The sequence below is a fragment of the Falco peregrinus genome, chromosome 6, assembly GCF_023634155.1.
Source record: "Falco peregrinus isolate bFalPer1 chromosome 6, bFalPer1.pri, whole genome shotgun sequence".
Taxonomy (NCBI): domain Eukaryota; kingdom Metazoa; phylum Chordata; class Aves; order Falconiformes; family Falconidae; genus Falco; species Falco peregrinus.
In genome coordinates, this window is record NC_073726.1 from 11117517 (window position 1) to 11141257 (window position 23741).

The 23741-nt window shown below is 40.4% G+C and overlaps 1 protein-coding gene across 5 annotated transcripts in view; it reads right to left on the reverse strand.

Annotated features, from left to right (window-relative positions):
• Positions 1-23741, reverse strand: part of PTPRZ1 (protein tyrosine phosphatase receptor type Z1) — a 144932-nt gene that overhangs the window by 57130 nt on the left and 64061 nt on the right. For all 5 annotated transcript variants that reach the window (XM_055809026.1, XM_027794004.2, XM_055809025.1 and 2 more), the window contains exons 3-8: positions 12655-12834; positions 10696-10847; positions 6483-6578; positions 6155-6221; positions 2406-2563; positions 1691-1841 (exon numbers count right to left, since the gene is read on the reverse strand). In XM_055809026.1, coding sequence (XP_055665001.1) covers positions 1691-1841; positions 2406-2563; positions 6155-6221; positions 6483-6578; positions 10696-10847; positions 12655-12834 — 804 coding nt within the window. The remainder of the gene's footprint in view (positions 1-1690; positions 1842-2405; positions 2564-6154; positions 6222-6482; positions 6579-10695; positions 10848-12654; positions 12835-23741) is intronic.

The window sequence follows — 23741 nt, forward strand, 5'->3', positions numbered from 1 at the left end:
AATGGGACTGGTTGGAAGCAACATCCTATGCAGTTTTAACGCACACACTGCTTTGGGACAGCACGTGGAAAGCTCCCCCAGGTGTCAGCACATGGAGTGGACAGAAGGAAGCAGGGACCTGTCTTAAACGATATTATCCAGCTTTTCTTCTGGTCAGTCTCTATGGAAATCTAGATTAGGACTGGCACAGCTGAAAGTAGCTTCCTTCTATTGCAGTGACTAAGCTGAAGGGTCAAGGCCAAGGTCATGGCTGTAGTGCAACGACCTGAAAGGCAAGTGGATTGCAAGTGGCAGAAGTCCCTGTCTCTGTCCTCAAAGGTCCTTTGCCTACAACATTTCTTCACTGTAGACTGACCCCTATGTATGAAGGACTGAGGAGATTCACTTCCCTCTGACAACATGGACATAAGAAAAGAGGTCTGTATTGCAGTGACCTGCTTCCAGAGACCTCAATTAAACAGAGGGATTTGGGGAAGCATGATCTTTTTTTTTAAGTTAGGCCAAATCAACAATGTCCATTGTAAGTCTATGTGGAAACAGAAATTTATTTGTGATAATTTGCTTGATTGCTGCAGCTCACCTCCATACTCCTCCAAACTTCAAAATTTCAAGTGCTACTTCATACCTAAATAAAGAAACCCTACCAAAATCAATATTTCTTGGCTTAGGCCAATGCAAAAAAATTCACATCCCGGACACACACCTGAGGAGTTCACAACAAGCTGCAGGCACAACGGAAGTGTCACTGACTGGTTACAGAAATGGAGCAGTAAAGCTACCCTGTGCAGCACTGTGGCAAAAGAATGTGATGTAGTTGCGCAGGGGACCCAGTCCTCCTGCAGTTCTGAATGATGAACATACCTTAGCTTGTATGCAAGTTTCATACACAGGGTCCTTCCAGTAGGAAAATAAATAATCCACCCTACCAAGGTGAATTAAAATGAAACCACACTTCTTTCTGATCTGGAGAACACCTACACCACATACTTCAGTCATTTGTCTGTGTCTAATTAAGCACAGCTCAGTGCAACTGAGGTTTAAGAATCTACAGGTATCCCCACCAAGTAGCAATGTAATGACCAAAAATTAGATGTTTACTGTATATTCCTCCATGCTTGTGCATATAGAAACCAATGACTTCCATATTTAGCGCTAGATCTTGTTTCCCATTACCTAATGTACTGTTTTGGTCATTTAACCTTCACAAACTTCCCTGAGGTTTTAGGAAAAAGAGGGAACAGAATCTGGCTTCTGTGATCCTTTCCATGTACCACTTTCTCAGCAGACTACCTGAAATTAATTTGGTGACCTCTCTTCAGCCTTTCTTGGAAAAGCAGCCACATTACACAACAAAGAACCAAATGGGTTTGTAAAACAAAATCCTCTTGCAGGCCCTGCAAAAGGCAGCATTGTTTAAGTCTGAAACACATTGAAAGGGCAGTGCAAGAAAGCTTGAACTGATGTGATCTGCACTGAACGTTTGGTCAAGACAAGCATTTAATTTTCCACTCCATTTAATCTGACATGTTTTATGATTGCTAGTTCTTTTCTGAAGTGATAGATTTATGAGTAATAATACAGCATGCTACCTTCTACGCAATTTAAAATGAGTATCTTCATACTAGGATGAATCTTTTAGTGAAAATTGTCTTTCAACCTGTGAAGAGAGGAATGACTACTCAGTAAATACCTGCTTCATGAATTTCTTCTTGTCCAGTGTAAGAGGAAAACACTTGCCCAAAGAACTTATATTGCTGCTCTCGAAAGTTGTTTTGCAGGTAGTCCATCAGCATAACATAGCCAGACTGCTGCATTGTAAGGACTTCACAGAACACAGCTAACTAGAAAGGGGGAGGAAAAAAAGAAGTCAGAAGTTATAACAAATTAACCAGGTTCTGCTTGCAGGCAAAAACCCTGGGGAAAAGATGTGTGAAGTCTCCCAGTTGAGGTCTCCTGGGTGGCATGAACTTTCGTTCCCCTCTACCAGCAGTGTATCTAATGTTTTACTCCATGTGTATTTCTCAGCCACTATGCTGTTGGACCTATGCTCTTCCCAGCACCACCATTTAGCTGGGGGAATATGGAAAGATTGTTTCGCACTCCTTTTTATCTGGGCTAGAAGTCCAGACAGCCTGCAGAGTTAGGAAGTGTGTTCTTACTCCCTTCTAAGGCAAGAACTGACTCAGAATCTAGTCCCAAACTAAAAAAAGGGAAAAGATAACACAGTCAGGTAATATATAGGCTTTCTAATTCAATGGCTGCAAGAAGTATTTGTAAGTAGATAAAAGAAAAACTAACTTGTTGGGCTGGCAATGAATGCCACGATCTTTTACCATCTACACGGCAAGTGTTTTTTCTTTGGTATTATTTATAATTGCTTGGTTTAAAAACATTAAACAAATTACCTGGTTTTCAGAAATACTTATGGTATCTTTAAACACAATCCATTCAACTGTTTCAGAGCAGGGAGGAGTTGATAAAGACCCATTATAAGTGTAGTATTTGTCTGTTGCATTCGGCAAAAGGTTCAGCAAAATAAATGGTTCTAAGGCAGCCTGTTTTCCTGAAAAAGAAAAAAAAATAAATTAGAATCGGATAGTTAAAATACTACAGAAGCAATGAATAAATAGTAATCACACTCTCCATTATAGGAATATGCTAATTTTGAGGGCATTCAAAATTTGATCTCTGGGAAGACTAGCATACAAATAAATTGCTGAGCCTTTTCTATTCAGTTTGAGTAAGTGTTGTTCAAAACCAACTTTGTTTACTTTGAAAGTGTAATGAGTTACTCCAGTAATAAATAATCACTACATTGATTCACAAGAATTTGTTCACCTCTAAGTTTACTTGTAAACGTCCAAGATGCCAAATCTTTGTCGCGCATGTGAACTTTAAAGAAAAAATATGTTAAATCTTTGGTTTTGGTCTCATGACACAGCTTCAAACTCTCCCTGAATTGGGTTAAGTTGTTAAGTTTCTTGCAGGATCTTGATCTCTGCAGAAAATCACTGCCTGGGGAACTGTCATCATGTTAGACCTGAGAGTTATATTACTGATGACCACAGAAGCAGAATTTCTGTAGATCAGTGGTTTTCCAAATGATGATAATACAGCGAAAAACTGCAACAGCTTTACAAAAAGCACAGAAGGGTGCAAAGACTTCCTCCAGAAAAGCATGACCACTATGTTTATTGTCCTGTGAAAATAATATCACATCATTCAGGTCAGCAATTTACCTGGTATCTTGTCAACTGGGCACATGCATGAGGAATTGCTGGGAGTCCACCCACAGAGTTAAGTTCGTGCTGGCACGGCAGTAGGGTCCAGCAGCAGAAACCGGCAGAAATGGTACCAGCTTTCTTAAGGCAGACTTTTTCAGTCTGTGACGATTACCAGTCTTGTGACAATTGTCTGCCTTACTGTCTGGTGCTTCCAAAATAATACTTGTTTTTTACACCTTGGAATAATGTAGATCCTTACATAACTTATTTCAGTCTAGTTACTGATTTTAAATTTCTCCCTATTTGATAAGTATTCACTTATGAATATCTACATTTTCAGGCTGTGCATTAACTTGCAGTTTTACAGATATGTTACTTCCTGAGCCCTGTACAGGTTTCTGACCTCTCTGTCTTCAGAATTCTTTAAAAATTTGGTAAGAACAGCAAAGAACATTTAACAGTTTACTACAAACCACTGATGCTATTCTTCTGTATAATGACTGTTCCACTGAGTTACAGTTTAAGAGCTGTCTCCTCCCCTCTCTGTTATCCATGTACCATGAAAGGAGAACATTTAGCAGTGTCAAGCAAAGCCCATCCTTCCATTTCTCCTGTTAACCAGCCTTCAGACAGAAGCTATCATTGCTATCTGGCACATGTCTAGTTAACACATTCTTCCTCCAGTAAAAATGAATGACCTGCCCATTTTATCTAGATGCTTGGGGACATGAAACTTCTCAATTTTTAGTAAGAATCCTGCCATACACTTTGTAATTTTGGATTTTAAAATGTCCTTTATTGTGATGATTGACAGCTTAGATTCTAAAGTGAAACACCTACAAAGAATGATGAGAAATACAGAGTTTGTCTGGAAGGAATAAGACTGCTTGCCTGCAGAGCTTGAGAACTCAGCAACTGGGATTAAAATAAGTACAATACAGATATGACTGACAAGGACAGATCATGTACATGGTAGACAAGGACAGATTGTGTGCTATTCACTTTTCTTCAGGAGGAACAACTTGATTTAGTCATGACCTGAATTTTCAGAGCTTATTTGCATTTATTCAAGAAAATGATATTCTGTTCATTGTTGAAGTGCCATGTAGTGGCTGTATCTTGAATCTTGCTGCTGATAGTTTTACAGCTCCTTCCAAGGCTGTAGGACAAGTATCTGCCTTGATGTATTACTTGTTCTCCTTTGTGTTTCATAGAGAGATGGCACACAAAGATAATGAATCTTAACTGCTTTCTCTTTCTCACCCCTCTGTAATTTATGAAAGTTGCTCCCTTTTATATTTGTTGAATGGTGTTTGTTTTCTAGAGAGAAACAATCTTGACTTCAGTGTCATGCTTTTGAAAGCTTTTAAAATAGTGGACTAATAGCTTTTTACATTTTCAATGTATTGATCTCAACGGCCTTTGCAAAGCTCAAGCACCATTACATAAAGGAAAACTGAGACAAAATTAACCATTTACTTAAGGGCACGGCCAGGATGTAAGAAAATATCCCTGTTCAAGACAGTACTCATTCATGTTTATTCTTGTGCAAAGCCACTGTGAAATCGAGTTAGAGCTCAGATCTCCTCGTGTACCACCCTGAACTCCATGTGCTCTGACAGGAAACCACGAGGAATTCTAAAATACCAAAGTGTCAACATTTGGTTTGAATAATGCTAGTACAAATATAATATAATTGGATTATTTCAGATTTACACAGGAGCTAACAAAAAAAGAATCCATCTCCTCTGAGTTTACTCAATACTGATATTCATATGGTCTCACACTTACAAGACATATCTTCGATGGCTGTAACAGGATTATTTGGCCTCCAACCACAAAATCCAGAAATGCATGATTAAGAAAACTCACAGAATAAATGAAACATTTCTCTCAATTTAGCATTTAAAGAATTGTGAATTCCTCATGATGGTTTTATTTATTCATTTACACTTACTGCTGTTCTTACAAGTATTCAGTCTTGGGGTAAATAACTCCTAGAATCACAGCCTATCTCAGGTTGGAATGGACCCATCAGGGTCATCGAGTCCGACTCCCTGCTCCTCGCAGGACTACCTAAAATCATATGACTAGAAGTATTGTCCAAACGCTCCCTGAACTCCGGCAGGTTTGGTGCCATGACCACCTCCCTGGGGAGCCTGTTCCAGTGATCGACCACCCTCCCAGTGAAGAATATTCTCAGTATCCAACTGACCTTCCCCTGATGCAGCTTCATTCCATTTCGTCATGTTCTGTCTGGCCACCAAAGAGAGGAGATCAGCGCCTCCTTGTCCACTACCCTCCTTGAGGAAGCTGCAGACTGTAATGAGGTCACCCCTTAGCCCTCTATTCTCCAAGCTGAACAAACCAAGTGACCTCAGCTGCTCCTCATAAATCTTGCCTTCAAGACTTTTCACCACCTTGGTCACCATCCTCTGGGCACACTTTAATAGTCTGACATCCCTCTTATACTGAGGCACCCAAAACTGCACACCGTACTCCAGGTGGGGCCACACCACTGCAGTGTAGAGTGGGACAGTCACCTGCCTTGTCTGGCTAGCTATGCTGTGCTTGATGCGCCCCGGGACGTGGTTGGCCCTTTTGGCTGCCTGGCACACTGTTGACTCATATTCAACTTGCCATCAACCCAGCCCCCCCAGATCTCTTTCCACGGGGGCGCTTTCTAGCCTCTCATCCCCCAGTTTGTACGTATAACCAGGACTACCCAGTCCCAAGTGCAGAATCAGGCACTTGCTCATGTTAAATTTCATATGGTTGGTGACTGCCCAGCTCTTCAGTCTATCCAGCTGATTTTTGATGTTTCTTACAAAAAAGACATGGCTGAGCTCTAGAGAACAGCACATCCCATACTTACAGTGAAACGGAATTTAGTCTAATTACTAATCAATAAAACACAGAGGCAGACTTACCGAAACGACTAACACTATCTACTCCATTAATGATTGGATTATAATCCGGATTATCTTCTAGTCCAATCTGTCAAAAAGAAATTGCATTTTTTAACAGTACATTTTTTAACATGAAAAAAGATTGAAAGTTGCAGTTTACCACCAAAATTATAGATGACTTAAAGCACAGCAAACGTATTTTGCTCATTTGCTCTTCTGTAAGAATAAATTAGAAAGATATATGCAAATTTTTAACTCGGTGATCACACATTGGAACCAGTTAAATTCAGTTTGAACATCTGCCGTGTTTCAAAGCTTGTTTAATGACATAAAGATATACTTTGTTTACCTCAAACAAAATTGATAAAGCTCTTAACTTTCCATTTCCTTTAATTGCTTCTTCGAAATTTGTAAACTGATCTGCATCATAGCAGTAGATTTGCATCTGCAAATAAAAATACATTCAAATATTATACATAGAAAAATTTAAATAACATAATCAATAAAGTTATTTATATCCCCATTTTGAGAAAAAATGCCCAGGCAAAAAATTTCATTACAAATATAGAGACTTTTTATCTATCTCACATGCATTATCTGAAGATATAAGACGGAATTCATCAGCTATTAGCTGTCTAAAAATGACGTCTCCTGGAAAACCACTAGATATGCAGGAGTTATCCTTTCAAGCAGCACAATGCTCTGCATGGATAATACGGTAAGCCAAGATAACTTGTTCATACTAGACATCTAACCTGGAGTACTCAGGTGAGATGAATCTTGAAATCACTGGTAAAACATGGATAATGAGGCAAGATGTCCCTACTGCATCTGCCTTGCAGTAAATGTAGAGAAGCATTGGCAATAAAGATTATCAGGTATTTTGTGCCCATATTTGACTGCTGTCATGGGCACTGAGTTTGTTGCACACCTTCCTCTCTTCCTCCAGATGCACTTGGAAGTCTACTCCAGTGCCCGGTCACCGACATGAATGGGGGAGTGTCCTGCTCTATTAGCTTTTCATGTGATGATGATAGAAGAGAATGTTCTCTTTGATGCCTTGGTAGGACAGGTGGAGCGTGAGCAGGAATTTTTAAACAGCTAATGAGGTAAAGGAAATGACGCTGCCCAGGGAAAACTCCTGGCTCACAGCTTTCCAAAGAGACAACTTTGGCTCTATTGCTTTGCTCTGACATAGAAGTCCAAAGTTCTTAGCGTGAGAAGCAGCACAGCTGACTGCCACAACTACATCTTTTTAACAGGCAAATGATGACAACATTATGCTGGGTGCCACTGTGGGTCTCAGTGAGAGCTGCCCCTGTCCTCCAGCCCACCTCCACACTGTTGCAAGAATCGTTTGGACTGGAAAAGACCTTTGAGACCATCAAGTCCAACTATTAATCTAACACTGCCAAGTCCATCACTAAACCATATCTCTAAGCACCACATCTATGCATTTTTTTAGACACCTTCAGGGATGTTGATTCCACCACATCCCTGGGCAGCCTGTTCCAATGCTTCAACACCCTTTCAGTGAAGAAATTTTTCCTAATATCCAATCTAAACCTACCCTGGATCAACTTGAGGCTGCTTCCTCTTGTCCTGTCACTAGTTATCTGTGAGAAGAGACTTACCCCCACCTGCTTCCCCTTCAGGTAGTTGCAGACAGCAATAAGATCCCCCGTGAGACTCCTATCCTCCAGACTAAACCACCCCAGTTCACTCAGCCACTCCTCATAAGACTTGTGCTCCAGATTTTTCACCAGCTTTGTTGCCTGTCTCTGGACACGCTGCAGCACCTCAACGTCCCTCTTGCAGTGAGGGGCCCAAAATGGGACACAGTATTTGAGGTGCAGCCTCACCAGTGCTGAGCACTGGGGGATGGTCACTTCCCCTGTCCTGCTGGCCACACTATCTCTGATACAAGCCAGGATGCTGTTGGCCTTCTTGGCCACCTGGGCACACTGCTGGCTCACGTTCAGCCAGCCATTAACCAGCACCCCCAGGTCCTCTTCCTCCAGGCAGCTTTCCAGATGCTCTTCCCCAAGCCTGTAGCGCTGCGTGGGGTTGTTGTGACCCAGGTGCAGGACCCGGCACTGAGCCCTGTTGAACCTCATACAGTTGGCCTCAGTCTGTCAGTCCAGCCTGTCCAGATCCCTCTGCAGAGCCTTCCTGCCCTCCAGCAGATAGACATTCCTCCCTAACTTGGTGTTGCCTGCAAACTTACTGAGGATGCACTCGATCCCCTCATCCAGATTGTCAATAAAGACATTAAACAGAAGTGTTCCCAATACTGCGCCCTGGGGAACACCATTTGAGACCGGGCGACAGCTGGATGTAACTCTATGCAGTACCACTCTTCAGACTTGGCCATCCAGCCAGCTTTTTACCCAGTGCAGAGTACATCAGAGTACATCCATCCAAGCCATGAGCACCCAGTTTCTCCATGAGAATGCTGTGGGAGATGGTGTCAAAGGCTTTACTAAGGTCCAGGTAGGCAACCTCCACAGCCTTTCCCTCATCCACTAGGCAGATCACCTTGTCACAGGAGATCAGGTTTGTCAAGCAGGACCTGCCTTTCATAACACCATGCTGGCTGGGCCTGATCCCCCAGTTGTCCTGCACGTGCCGCATGATGGTGCTCAGGATGACCTGCTCCATGACCTTCCCCAGCACCAAGGTGAGGCTGACAGGCCTGTAGTTCCCTGGATCCTCAGATGGTACCAGAGGGTAACTGGTCTTAGTATTAAAGACTGAGGCAAAGAAAGCATTAAATACCTCAGCGTTTTCCTCATCCTTTGCGGCAATGTTCCACACTGCATCCAACAAAGGATGCAGATTATCCTTGGCCCTTCTTTTGTTTCCAACATATTTGTAAAACCATTTTTTGTTATCTTTTATGGCAGTAGACAGCCTGAGTTCTAGTTTGGCTTCTGCCTCTCTATCTTCACTGTGCATAACCTCGCGACATCCTTATAATCCTCCAGAGTTGCCTGCCCCTTCTTCCAAAGGTGCTAAATTCTCCTTTTTTCCCCAAGTTCCAGCCAGAGCTCTCTGTTCAGCCAGGCTGGTCTTCCCTGCCAGTTCATCTTTCGGCACATGGGGATGGTTTGATCCTGTGCCTTTAAGACTTCCTTCTTGAAGAATGTCCAGCCTTCCTGGACTCCTTGGCTCTTCACAACTATCTCCCAAGGGACTCTTGTCAACCAGGCTCTTAAACAGGCCAAAGTCGGCCCTCTGGAAGTCCAGGGTAGTGGTTCTTCTGACCGTCCTCCTTATTTCTCCAAGAATCAAAAACTCTACCATCTCATGATCACTATGCTCATGATGTCCTTTGACCATCACATCACCCACCAGTCCCTTCTCTGTTTGCAAACACCAGGTCTAGCAGAGCATTTCCCCTGGTTGGCTCACTGACGAGCTGTGTCAGGCAGGTATCTTCCGCACACTCCAGGAACCTCCTAGATTGTTTTCTATCCACTGTGTTGTATTTCCAGCAGACATCTGGTAGGTGGAAGTCCCCCACCACAAAAACAAGGGCTAGCGATTGTGAGACTTCTGTCAGTTGCTTGTAGAATGTTCCATCTGTCTCTTCATCCTGGTTGGGTGGTCTGTGACAGGCTCCCACCAGGATATCCACCTTGTTGGCCTTCCTCCTGATTCTTACTCATAAACCCTCAACCCTATTGTCACCATCACTAAGCTTTAGGTAGCTGAAACACTCCCTGACATACGAAGCTACTCCACTACCTCTCCTTCCTTGTCTGTCCCTTCTGAAGCATTTGTAGCCATCCATTGCAGCACTGCAGTCATGCCAGTTACCCCACCATGTTTCCGTGATGGCAATTATGTCGTAGTTTTCCTGCTGCACGATGGCTTCTAGCTCCTCCTGTTTGTTGCCCATGCTTTGGGCATTGGCACAGATGCATGTCAGTTGTGCTATGCATATTGCCTGAAAACACTGGCATGTCGCCCCACAGCTCATCTCTGACAAGCTTGGGTTTATTCCCTTGTTATTTATTCTCTTATTCTGCCAAACCAGCCAGGGGTATGCTGGCCCGACTGCCTGTGAGTGCAGATGCACCCAGGACCTGCTCTCATGAGGTGACTCCTGGCATGCCACTGCCAGCTCTTTCCAGCCCAGCAACATGGGCTGCATTTTATCTTGGTAAAGTCCAGAAGTCTCATGGGCCCTCAGCAAAGCCCCAGCTTTGAAAAGTTCATTTATACTTTAAACAACCGACTGCCATGGAATATGATGGGCCAAACTCATAGGAGCTTAACTGTTAGTGGGAGCTTGAACTTTGTCAGATTAGCAGAACCAACTTCTAATGTCACCTTAGAAGACGTGTGAAAATGCACAGTTTAAACGTTCTCAACATGCCACGGAAAAATGCCTTATGCTGCCCTTCTAAAATCCATCATTTAAATATTACTAATTTGGACTTAAGTGACTTAATATAGTTGCAAATAGACCTTAATCAAGTGATAAACAAAGGTATTTAGCATAAGTATTACTTATTGCAGAATGTCAAATTGTCAAAATCTATTCTGTACTTTACCTCAAGAGGAAATTTTTGTCCTTCTAAACTATGCTCCGATCCATCTGATGACACGTTGCATTTTCCCCAGTGAAAAGTGATCTTGCTTGCTTTGAATACGGTGTCTAACCCACCTCCACTTACATAATAATCATTTGTCAGGTTAATTTCCACTAAACAAAGGAAGAGAGGGGGGAAAAAAAAAGGAGTGTCAATATAAAGGCAAGCCAAGGCACCTATGACTTATATTGTGGTATTAGGTGCTAAAAGGTAAATATGATATGCTTATTTCCCTGTATTTCATAAGCACTTTGACAGGAAATTGGTTATTTAAACTAAGTAAGAAGTGTGGTAATTCACTATTAGCATGGAAAAATATGTTCCATTTCATGCTGCAATTCAGTCATCCAATGAAGTGCACTATTACATTGGTCTCCTGATACCTGAAACTAGGCACAGAACTATGCTAAAAAGCTCAGAAAACTGGTTTAGCCACCAATCTGATGGTCTAAGAAAAGAAATTAAAGAAATACATAGCTTCCTGAAACCACCTGTGCTGTTAACAAAGAGGAAAATACCTCCCCCTCGCTAGCCTCATTATTATCATAATTCTAGATACAAATCATGAAGCAACACAAGAGAAGACATTTTTAGCCAGTTCTTAGGAGGACTGTCCTGTCTGTGAGACCCCTTAGCTGTGGAGCAGTCTCCTATGTGAGAAGGTGATGACAGGTCTTCAGCTGGACATAGCTGTACACAAGCTGCAGACAGGACCGAGCATTTGTCTTCTGGAGGGAATGAGCAGGGTGGAACAGAACAAAGCCCCACATGTGGCTTTCCTACCTCCAGTGACTGTGAATTGTTTGACCTCTTGCTATAACAGCACTAAATGGAGTTCAGTTTCACTACCTTCCTTTCCTCAAAACCTTGAAGACAATTTTAACTGCAGGTAAAATTAGCAGTTCCTGTTATAATATCTGAATTGCTGTAGATGAGGAAGATCTCAGTTCACTTTTACAGACTTTAAAGAACATTTCCTCAGGGATCTATTGAAAAGACAAATGCACTATTTAGCTAGTAGGGCAAGAGGGAAGTGATTTGTGGAGTACTATGTAGGAAGTACATGAACAGAAATCAGGAACAATGACACTAAAATAAAAAAAAATATATAAAATCGAATAAATAAAAAGGCTGGCCTAGCGGTCCACTGAAATTGGTAGAAGGTCAAAGACCTCCTCCACACCTATGCCCAAAACAAAAACAGTACTTGCAGCAAGCACCTTTTAGTTACTGCTATTCTGAATTTGTAAGTGGTTGCAAAAAGATACGTCTGACAATGTAAATGCCCCCATAAGCTTTTTTTATAGCTGGGAGAAATAGGCACTTGTAGGCATAAATCACTTTCTAAAATACATTTCTAAGACAGGTAAGACAAATCGGACCATAAAAGCACCTATTTCTCTTTGACTGTATGAAGTCATCTAAGTGAGTAATTCAGACACAAGTGCCTACCTTACAGGTGTCTATCTGTACGTGAGATGAATCTCATCCTGAGTTTTTTGAAACCACAACTCATCCATGAAGTGCTTCCAGATAAGTAGGTAATTTATTCATATTTTTTAAAAAAATCATTTTTGTATACTTATTACAGATTCTAGATATGTATTATGATTATAATTATTTCATAGCAAATGCTAAATCACTGTTTAGGTTCACTGAAGTCCACATGATGGGACGACAGTAACAAGGCCATTGCTTTGGATATATCTGTCTGTGCACATAATTTTTATTTGTGTGATTTCTCTATTATGCTTGGCTATTGTCATCACCCGTTTTTTTTTATTTAATGGAAAAATTCAGAATGCACCAGCTAAGGAACAGTGAAATGAAAATGTTTCATTAAAAGTCCTTAGTTGATTGTCTTCCTTATATTACTTTTCTGACGTCATTTAACTCCAAACATGAAATTTGATTTTTTACCTGTTTTGCCAGTGTTGCGAATGAAAGTATCTTCCAAAGTTTCCTTTTCCCATCCATGGAATTTAAGCTTCTTTAGATTCACATTTACTTGTGTAAGATCTTCATCTATATTAATAGGAGATTGTTTGGCACCATTACAGGCTGAATATTTCTTTCCCCAGTTCTTTTGGTTCAAGGTTCCTAGAAATCAAAACATTTGGGATAAATACATTTAAAACCTAATCTGACATCCACATATTTTTTAATGTGGGAAAGTTAAAACACAGTTTGCAATCTGTGATCACAGCACCTGTCCTTCTTTTAGGCTCATCTGTAGCAATACTTTGCACACCTACCACTGCATCCTACCTTCAACAGTTAAGTCACTTTTTGACCATTTTAGACACTATGCAGACATGTTTATGAATCTCTAGGGAAAGCCAAAACCAACAAAAAACCACTCACACACAATATACAGATATAATAAATAAAACAGGGGTGGCGGGAAAGCTTTCAGGTTAAAGAAATTGGGAATTACTGCAAAATTATCCTTTCCAAATAACACTTTTAATCATATGCACGTCACTAACATTTCTTCTGCCCAATGAAGTCAGACATCCAATAAGATTTTGAAATAAATAAAAGCAGGACAATCTTTTAAAAATCCTTACACAGAGGGAAGAAGGTTAAGTGATTCTAGTCTGAAAAAGGAAAAAGGTTAGTGGTGCTCTGGCTGGAGAGCCTGGCTTTGCCCATGGAGGGCCATGCACACACACTCCAGCCATTGTCCTTCGCAGCTGCTGGGCGAGCCTGGCCAGGAGGTTCTGTGCTGCAGCAGGACACGTCCAAGGGGCACAAGGGCTGCGCGACTTTTCACTATGGCCAGTTCAGACACAGACAACATGGACACAGACGGCACGTGCCTCTCCAAAGACTTGATTATCTTCCATAAGAAACGCTCAAGTACTCTACAGATCACTGTGAGGGGTTAGCAGCTGCTCCGAGAATCTTTTTTTTATATAACATAGTAATATAAATAATACAATATTTTGTGTATGTTTACAAGTTTACATATAAACATTTTTTTCTGACAGAGAATTCTGCTAACACTTCAAAGGACTAATTAAAACCAAGAGATAACTGCACAGACTTAAGAAAATATAATTGCTTCAGTTAGCTTCCCACTTACTAGTAGTTAAGAGCTAATATCAGTGCTTCCGATGCACACATCTGAATTTTATTAGACATGCTGAAATGAGCCAGTGCTCATTTACAGGCTGCTGCGCTACATCCAAGTCTGTCGGGAGAAGATTTGCTATATCGTACCCCAGGCAAGGACAGCCTTCATGTTGCACTCAGAAAACTCAGAGTGGGGAGGAGATGCAGCCAGTCCCGTAACCATGACAATAGGCAGTAATACAAGATGCTCATCTGGACAGCCAGCTGCCTAGAAACAAACCTGAGCTAAATTATTCAACAAGTATCAAGTCAAGCAAGTTACCAATATCAACTTGCCGCATCAGAATTACTGCAGGTCAGATGGGATGTAAACTCATTTACCTCTTGCAAACAGCAACAGAAGAAGCTGTTAGGCACAATGCCGAGCAAACCAAAACGAGCTTACGTCACAGGGTTATGAATCTGAATATCCCGCAGGTGGGGATTACAGCTCTGTGCTGAGCAAACAGCGGTCCCCTTGGGAATGGCACATGGGGTAAGCTTCCAGCTGCTCCTCAAGTCACACTTGCCCTGGACGTTAGTTGTCAGTTAGTTATAGTTTATCACCTGGGCAAAGAATGCAATGTCCTGATTTCTAATGTGCTTTTCAGAAGAAAAGTGTGGCTAATATTTCACCTTCTCTCTCAAAAGCTTCCCTTAAGAAATTCTGAGCCCAAGTCAACCAAAACTTGGAGATGATCATAACAAATATTGAAGGCTTTTAAAATCAAGCAAGACAATTTTATTTAAATATAGATTAGAATAAACTTTTAAACAGAAAAGGCTCCAAGCAAGGTCAGATAGGACAGAAATAACAATTCTCAGCTTGCCCTGTGCATCCTTGCAGACAGGCCCTTGTTTTCAGGTCTGCTTTCGGCCAGCTTGGTGATTTTCCAAGCTGTAGCAAGCTTTTTAGAGCCCTCCCTGGCTCTTTGAAAGCCTCTGCCAGTTTGGGCCATTTTGGCTGCCCATGGTCATCCCTCAGAGTCAGACTGTGCTCCCTGCTCTGTGCTCTGTTTCTTTTGCTCCTTCCCTTTGCCACTGCCCAAGGCCTCCCCAGGCTCCTTCTGTTGCCCCAGGACAGTAGAAATCTTTTTCTTTCTACTGACATACCCACTCCCCTTGTTCACCTGCAGTCTCTCCTTCATCACACCATCACAAATCTTTTCCCAACATGCATTTCCATTATTCTACTCTTCCTACCACTAACATCTGAACTGACTGAAAACTACTTTTTTTCTCTCCCACCAGTGTACTCTTGGGTATTTTCTTTCATGTTTCTTTTGAAAAATGTCATTATCCCATTTTGCATCTTCCCTTTAAATTCCTACTATCACGTTCAATAAAAACAAATACATTAAAATAAGAGAAAACGTTAATCTCCTTCCAACTTCCATAGTTACATATTTTGTGGTTTTATTATGTAGAATGTAAATTCTTTGACTTGGTAGTCATTATCTGTGCCTCAGTGTATAATATAACAAATTTCTAGCATGAAGCTAATGATAACAATAGTAATCTTAGCTCATCCCAGAAGATGGTGTTGTGCCAACACTAATCTGTCACAACATCCTGAGCCAGGGCACGCGGAGTTACGTAGGATGCTGGTATGGCGATGTTGTGGCCCAACAAAGGAATTTTCTTCTTTCAGTTTGGATGTGAAACTTTTTGTTAAGTATTGCCAAAAAGAAATGAGGGAAATGAGAAGGTGAGATGAAGAACATTATTTCCTGTTCGCCAGAAAGGCCTCAAACCCATGATATGAGCTTGCTAGAAAGATCTGATAATGTTCTGCCTTTTTTTCTGTGTAGAAACAAAGGCAATTCAGCCAAGCAAGTGATTATAATAAAAATATTCTCCTTTCATGAAGAACTTCATTGTTTACACCTTGCTGAAATCTTACAGCATCTATGAATCGTTATGCCCCAAAGGAAGTTTTAGAACAGTGATTCCCATGCAATTACATATTGCCACACACTCACCAATAGTCATGGTAAGAAGCTGCTCTATCTATATTATGTATGCAAATACTGTTTCATCTACTCTCTCGTCAACACAAAGAAAAATATCTATCCTATCTGTAGGAATGCTAGCTTGAAATCATCCAAGGATAAATGAAAAGTATTTCATGGTTGTGGAGGACAAGAGGTAAGACTTCCAGCTACGACAGATTAACTGAATGCTCCAAGTCAATGCTCCTACTGGCAAATTTGAATAGGTATTTGACAACTTGTAATCAGTTTTCTTCTTTGTGGTCCAGCAGCTGCTGTAGTTGAAAAAGTTCCATAAGCAAAGGACACCATTGCTATTACTGTTTACAGCTGCAGAAGTACCAGTGATTTCAGCACTGAGAAACACAGGCAATGTGGAAGCTCTCTTTCTAAGGTAAAAATGACACCGAGCTCAGTAACTAGGAATACGATCTGTGTACATTTTGAAAGTCAAGAGAAAAATCACACTGGCGTAACTACTGAGAAGTTGTAGCATTGATCAAGAGCTATGGAATGAAACGTACAGGAAAGCAATGGCATGCTCCGGTCTGGGGCAGGAACATTGGGAATTTCAGAAGGAACTGGAGTTCAGTCATGATGATCCACATTATATTTGAGCAGCAAAATACATGTTTATGCATAAATTCTGCATATATTAGAGTAGATAATGGTTGTGTCCACATTAGCAAGTAGTGCAGAGTAATAGGAGTGGATTTACAGAGTGAAGCAGTTGGGGCTGAGGACCAGATGTCTACACCATATGTCTTTCAGAAGTTTTTATCTCAGCCTAGCTCTGTCCGGTCCTGTGGGCTGAATGTTCATCGGCTGCTGAAGTGCATTAGGTATGTTCCTGCAGCATATCTCCTGTTGCATATCAGTTGAGATGAATCCACATCACGGACCATGAGACAACTCTACCCTGTGAACCAAAGCTTGGCAAGTGGGGTGCAGCCAGGAGCTTTGCTTCAGAAGTCCACTCCCCATCTGAACTAAAGTGTTAATGTAAATGCATCCAGTGTAGGCAGCAGGTGGTGAAACTGCTGCAGTTTACATGACTTGCAAAAAACCAAAGTAAAATTGAAGAAACCATGTGTTTTTAAACAACAGCAGATTGTTTTACTGTAGGTGTTATGATGGAAATCATAAATCAAAGCTGTGCCAGCCATTTTGAAAAATACTGTTGAAACTGAGCTTTGAAAATGAATTCCCCCAAACTGTGCTTTGGAAATCTAAGGAGAACAAAAATGTGCACAACATATCTTGAAGAGTGCACAGAGGAAGCAATGTTTGTCAAAGCTGTCAGCTCTGAAAAAGTAACTGACAAGCCACAATGAATGAAAATGAGCCTGAAAGAAAGCAGATTACAAGTTAATGGAAGACCGCCTATATCATACCTTTTACTACTCTTGCCCAAGGCAGGAAGTCCAAAGAAAACCTTCCTACCCTTTCTTTCTAGGAAACGTTCACACCTAACTCTGTTCCTTATCCTTAATTCCAATGATTCCATCCCTGCAATCAAGAGTCCAATTCTTTTGGCCTCCACTTACACCCACTGCTGTCTTTAGACGATCTGGCCCACAAGGTGTTACTGCGCTTCTGTCTTTTGTAAAAATACTGAAAAAAAAAGCATCTGTCAGACAGCTCTCTGTGTGTCAGTATCCCATGCAAGCGGAAAGAGTGAGAAGGGCTGAAGACAAGCTGTGAAACTGAGTGGGCTGGGGTCCTCCCAGCAACTCCCCCGGAGAGGGGTTTCTCAGCGTGCTCACACACTACGACGTGCGAGTCTGCTGGGCTGCAAACCTTCATTATGAGTACTGCTGTTTACTACCATGTAGCTGTACTGGCTGAAGGTAATATACAATTTATGGAAAACGGAAGATACCGTTTTCAATCAATGGAAAATATACATAAAGGACTTAAAACGTAAATCTCCAGTTCAATGAATGGGATTCTGAATATATGAAATAAATGCTCGGCATTTCTTCTTCACACTGAATATGTACATGTTTCTGAAGAAACAGGATCTTAAAAATAACATTTTGGGCTTTATGGGATTAATCACAATGTCAGAAAATTGCATTAGTGAGGAGATATGTTTACTTGGAAAATTCTACTTCCCAGCACTTCACTTTAGTAAGTATTGGTTTGACATCACAGAGTTTGCATTCTCAGCTCTCACTAGTATCATGTGTCTCAGGAGCAGGCATACTCCTAGCATGTGCCCCCTCAGGAACTACAAGAATCTCTAGCTTTAAAGACAGTTACAGAAAAAGAAATGCTTTAAATATTGGCGAAGCCACAGTTCCTTTGCAGGCCCAAGCTTTGAAGCACAGGAAGGTTAACATCATCACTGTAGATACCTACCGCTAGATAGAAATAGGGACAACAATATAAGACCATGAAAGTTTTAGACTCTAACCAGTTGCAGAGTATAAACACTGCTTCTCAAACTGGCAATAATGGGTAGTACAGAAATAATCACAGGTCTGATTCAGGTTTTCCATTGCTCCTACCTCATTTATTATTTCATGATTTAAACTGATGTGAACCCTCAGTTTCATGTTATAGATGAAAGACAGCAGAAAAGAGAGACAGATTCTTTACCTCTAGTTCATTTCTTCCTTTCCATTTTTCATTAGCTTTTGCTTTCACAACGATATCATTACTTTTATAAATATAGATTGGATGCATACTGGAGATGAAGGGTATCTCCTCTGTGTGGACTGTTAATAATGGATTTGCCTTATCAAAAATGTTACTGACTTACCACTTTGAAGTGTTAAGCAATTTTAAGGGTTTTTTTTTAGAGCAAACACATTTCATCTAAGATACGAGAAATCAGAAATAAGGCCATGAAAAGATGCGAGTACTTATAGTGGGACAAAGTTTAAATTTAGATGCCTGATCCATACCGCACTGAACACCAAACTATAGAGCTATTATTTTTTTACTTCTTTATTTCTGATTCACTGTGTAGATAGTGCATCCAAACTGGATGACCAGAAGAGATGGAGATCAGCAAACCTCAGGATGCTTCATACCCTTAATAGGTACGGCATTTAGTGTATTACCAAAAGTTGCACAATGCGGTCTCTAACCCTCCAAGGCAGAAGAATGATTTCAATTCACGTTCCGGATGAGTGCACTACCGGCTCAAGGAGAGAAGTACTGTCAAGACTTACCTTGTGAATGTTACCATAGCGCATACTACAAAGGCCATGACATAACACATTGCATCCTAGGGAAACATTTTGGTCATCAATAAAATGAAGGGTTTAAGTTTTACATATTACTGATTAGAAGATGAAATTTCTGCTTCAGCTTGATCTTCATTGTAAGGATTTTTGGGTTCTGTGTTTTTCCCCTCCAAAAGCCCCAATTACTCCCACAGCCTACTCATGACCAGTATCATAAAGTTTATAAAAATTCTTCAGATTTACAAAGCCCAGATTTTAACAGGTGAAATTAATTATCAGGACAGAGTCACAACTACAGAGAATGAGTTTTGGCTTCCAGGTTTAGGCTTAGCCAATTATGGTGCCCACCTCAGCAATTAAATTACTTGTGGGTTTTCCAAGACTGGATTGCTTGCCAATGTCTATGTCAAGTGTTCGAAAATGAAATTATATTGGTTATGTTAAAAACAGTCATCTCAGAGAATGGATGGTCACTCCAAAAAACTTCAATAGCATTTAAACTCTTGGAGTTCAACACCAATAAGGTAACCTGCTTCTAAATGAGGAGGAGCCAAATTTATTTATTGCATGGATTTTTTAGGCATGCATACAGTGACAGAGAAATGAATGCAATACATTTTCTCACTGTAGGGTGTAGTATTTCAAACAAAGCAAACAGAATAAGCAAAACATTCTAGTTGCTTTGTAACTAGATGTATTCAGGCAAGCCAAGATATCTAAAGTATTATTTTGTTTAGTGCCTTATTTGTCATTTTTTCTAAGTATCAGCATACTTACATTTTATTCTTTGTATCATGTGTACGTGCACACAAGACAGTATGTACTGTATAAACAGACAAATATGGACTTTTCCTAAGGAGACTACCCTAAAAGACGGCACAGCACTAATCTGTCTTCAGATGAACTCTGGTATATAAATCTCTGTTCCTCACCTAAGGACCTCATAAGGACCATTTACTCCTTATTAAAAACTAAGAAGATGAGTCAGGAAAATTTTGATGAAACGTTTTGTTATGTTTAGATTATCAGATATTTCTTTCATCTTTTGTTTATTTATTTGAACATAAACTTTATGCTTCCTTCACATCTACAGTCACTGAGACATTGCTCAATAAAATAACCAAAAAGCAAATAACAAGAGAAAAATGTTTTGTTTTTTCACTTTATCCCCAAAGAAAAAAAAAATCAGACAGAATAAACTACAGTTTTTGAGATACAACAGAAAACTGTAATCAGTATTATTAATACAGTGGCTGGATGGTGATTTTGCTTCCTGGGAGTCAGTCTGATGATTCATAGTCAGACCAAGTGAATGGCTGAGCAAAATGTGTAGGAGGATAAATGCCGATGGGCAGCTTTCTTTCAATACAGCAACTGTTTGCTGTTCCTCTTCTCCCTCTTTCATTCCCTGAAATATTTGGCCATTGCAGGCTAGTTAGAAAATAGATAACCAAACACTTCTATGCCAGAGAAATACAGATTATTGCTGATGCTCCATTTGCAGTGCAGTTAACGTGCAGCTATTTAGACTAGGAGAAGGATTATAGGAGTAACTCAGTCAACCTTTTAAGATACGTCTTTTCTATTATTCTCATCCCACTGCTCCTGAATTTGCATATAAGTGCTGCTAGAGAATCATGTAGCAATATATAATGAAAACCTGCCACATAATTTTTTATAATTAATGTAGTGTTTAGATCTAAGCTATGTTTTTCAAATAAGTATTAAGGCAGGCAATTAGGTACAGTGCCAAATGGGAAAATGTCCTGTACAAAAGAAACACATTCTTCTTGCTAACTTTATTTCATTTTTGACAATATGTGAGCCCCTACCTGGAAGCCCTGAATACTTCTAAACCTTGCTCCGAGGAATTCAGGTTGTAGCAATCACTTACTTTACCTTTAGTAATACTTAGGATCACAAAACTGAATACAACATTGTTGACTGACAAAAGTAATTCCAAGATCACAAATAACTGGAGCTGAAAACAGAACTGGAATACATCGAGCTGACTCACTTTTAGGCTAAGAAATAGGCAATGTCTTTTGGCCAGCGCTGAGGAACATGGCCTATGACTCACTTCATATACCCTACAGTTGCACTTTTTTTTATGCTGGGTATCATAGAATTAGCTGTCAATTTTGTGTCATGGCAATGTTAAAGGCTTGTTTGGTCTTCCACAAGAAGAGCACTCCTCACCTGGTTTTGAGCTGTTTGTCACACTGCTAGCAAGGAAGGCCAAATCAAACGGGGTGATTGCAGGCTTTGTCCTCTAAAGCCACTCAAGTTGCAAAATAGAATCAATGGCTTTCCAACATGGTACAGCCCTATCATGGTACTTCCTGGAAGTAAAGGTGACTCCCCATCGCCCAGCTACTGCACAGAGATCAAGGGGATGTATATTGTCTTTCTGTTGATGAACATGGGCATAAATGAAGCTTATAGAGGTGTCTCACTCTGCCCCATATCATGCAAGTACCATTCTATTAGAAATGTAATGGCTGCATATGACAAAAATTGTGTAGACTCAAAGCTTGCACCAATTTTAAACAGAAAAAAAAAAAGCACTTTAAAAGACCACAAGCTGGAGCAAAGAAAGAAGAAGCAATAATCTACTTCAAGTGCAGCATTCAGCATGTATGGTAAGTGATAGCTGGTGTAGTCCCAGGAGATAAGCACAATGAAACCCATCTTCAACAGCAAGAAACCTCATTTTTACTGGAGTACAGATCACCATCTAAGTCTAATGAATTGCATTGTGACAGTCTTTGCTTTTCACTCCTTATTGCTACAAGGTAGGTTCTGCTGTATTTTGGATGTCATCTTGGGTGGCAGAACCAGGCACTCCGCACCGAAAAAAAATGCAACGATGACTGTTAAAAAAGAGCATGTAATTTCTCCCTTTTCAGCTTCTTAACAGATCAACAGATCTAACAATATTGGCTTTCACTGAGAAAATCACTATGGCTTCCTTTTCTCTCCCTTTGTGATATAACCTCCCTCCTTCCCCCCTCCACTTGCCCCCCTTTTCCTCTTTCCTTCTTCCTTCCTTTCCTTCCTTTCTTCCTTGCTTTCCTCCCTTTCCTCCTTCCCTCCTGGAGCATTAAATGTTAATGACAGTCTGTTTAGTTCCATGAAGTCCTGTGCTGGTATATACCACAGGGTCACTTTTCCTGCTAGCAAACACATACATTACTATGTTGCTATCACCTAGGAAAACAACTCCTGCCAGTACTAGCCTATCTACAAGAAAAATGCATTTCATAAAGGCCACAGTCATAAGTTCTGATCCAAAGCCTGCTGAAGTATGTAAATCACAAGTAGGTTCTCTGGGCTTTGGATCAGATTGGCTGTGCATCCATAAAAAATTGCTACTAAACAACACTAATGAAACCATGGATGCAAAATTCCCACAAACAGCCATGAAAAAGTTTGGCATTTACCCTTGAATAGCAAAAAGGCATTTATTTCAACTGTAAAGAATAACATAAAGATACTGAAAGGCAAGGACTAGACAGAAATAAACAAAACCAAGACAAATATAGGGATAAATACTGGATTGCATCACTGGCCTGTCAGTCCCAGCAACTGCCAGCAGATAAATTACCCTAATGTCCAAAAGGACATAGAAGCAATTCTGGGTTTTTTGCTCCCCAGGTTCTCATTTTTACAGTGCTTCAATTTTTATAAAATGAAGCTCATACATATCTCCAGAGGGACATAATACCATAGGAAAGTGGGATTTCTTTTCAGCACCTTTTAGCAGGATTTGGTATCACACTTCTATGGGAATTTAAATACATATTATGTTTGCATAATAGTGAAGATAAGAGGAGGTGGTGGGCAGGGATTTGCTATACAGTATCATATTGAGCCATATGGATTTCTTACACAGAGCCATAGCTGTATGTGTGCTTATCTACACAATTTCTTAATCATATTTTATTTTTTACTTTAGAAAGCCAATTCTAGTTCACAAAATGGCTCTTCAGCAAGGACTTTGACTGCAATAGAAAAAAACCATTTAATTCTCTTTCCCTTCCCTCCACAAAATAAAATCCTTCAAAAAATACTAAAATCCAAACCACTCCTAACATTCTACAAACCTTCCTGCACAAATGATATTACTTTATTTGGTCTTAGTATAACTTCAGTGTTCTCATTGTGTTTTCGTTTTGTCCACAGACTTTATGATGGGTATTTTCAGAACTGCCATAGCAATGTCAGTGGATGTATATGACTCTTCCTCTGATAACATTCCATGTTAAATTCAAATAATACTATTATGTGATTAGTCTTTTTTTGAGACTATCACATCCTCAAAAACACTCTTTACCATCTCTTACACTGAAGTTTTACCCAGCCTTGATGTGGTAGCAGCATCATGTAAATTACACAGTAGGTATTCCAATTACTACTTCCACAAACATGTTGTGCGAATCTGTTTTTCCTTTGCTGATCTATGAAAATACCTAACCAGTTTTTTAAATCTTTCAGTATGAAGAACTTTCAAAGTAACTTTAAATGCTGAGTTGTTACTCTTTAGAGTGCATAGCTAAAAGCTATTGAGCAGTAGGTGTAACTCACCTCAGATGGGGAACTCACTGTCCATTAATTTAATTTAACTTCACAGCTTTTCCATTCTATCCTACAGTGGAAACTGAAATGAGGATGGAAGCAGCACTAACTGCTAGAGGCACAC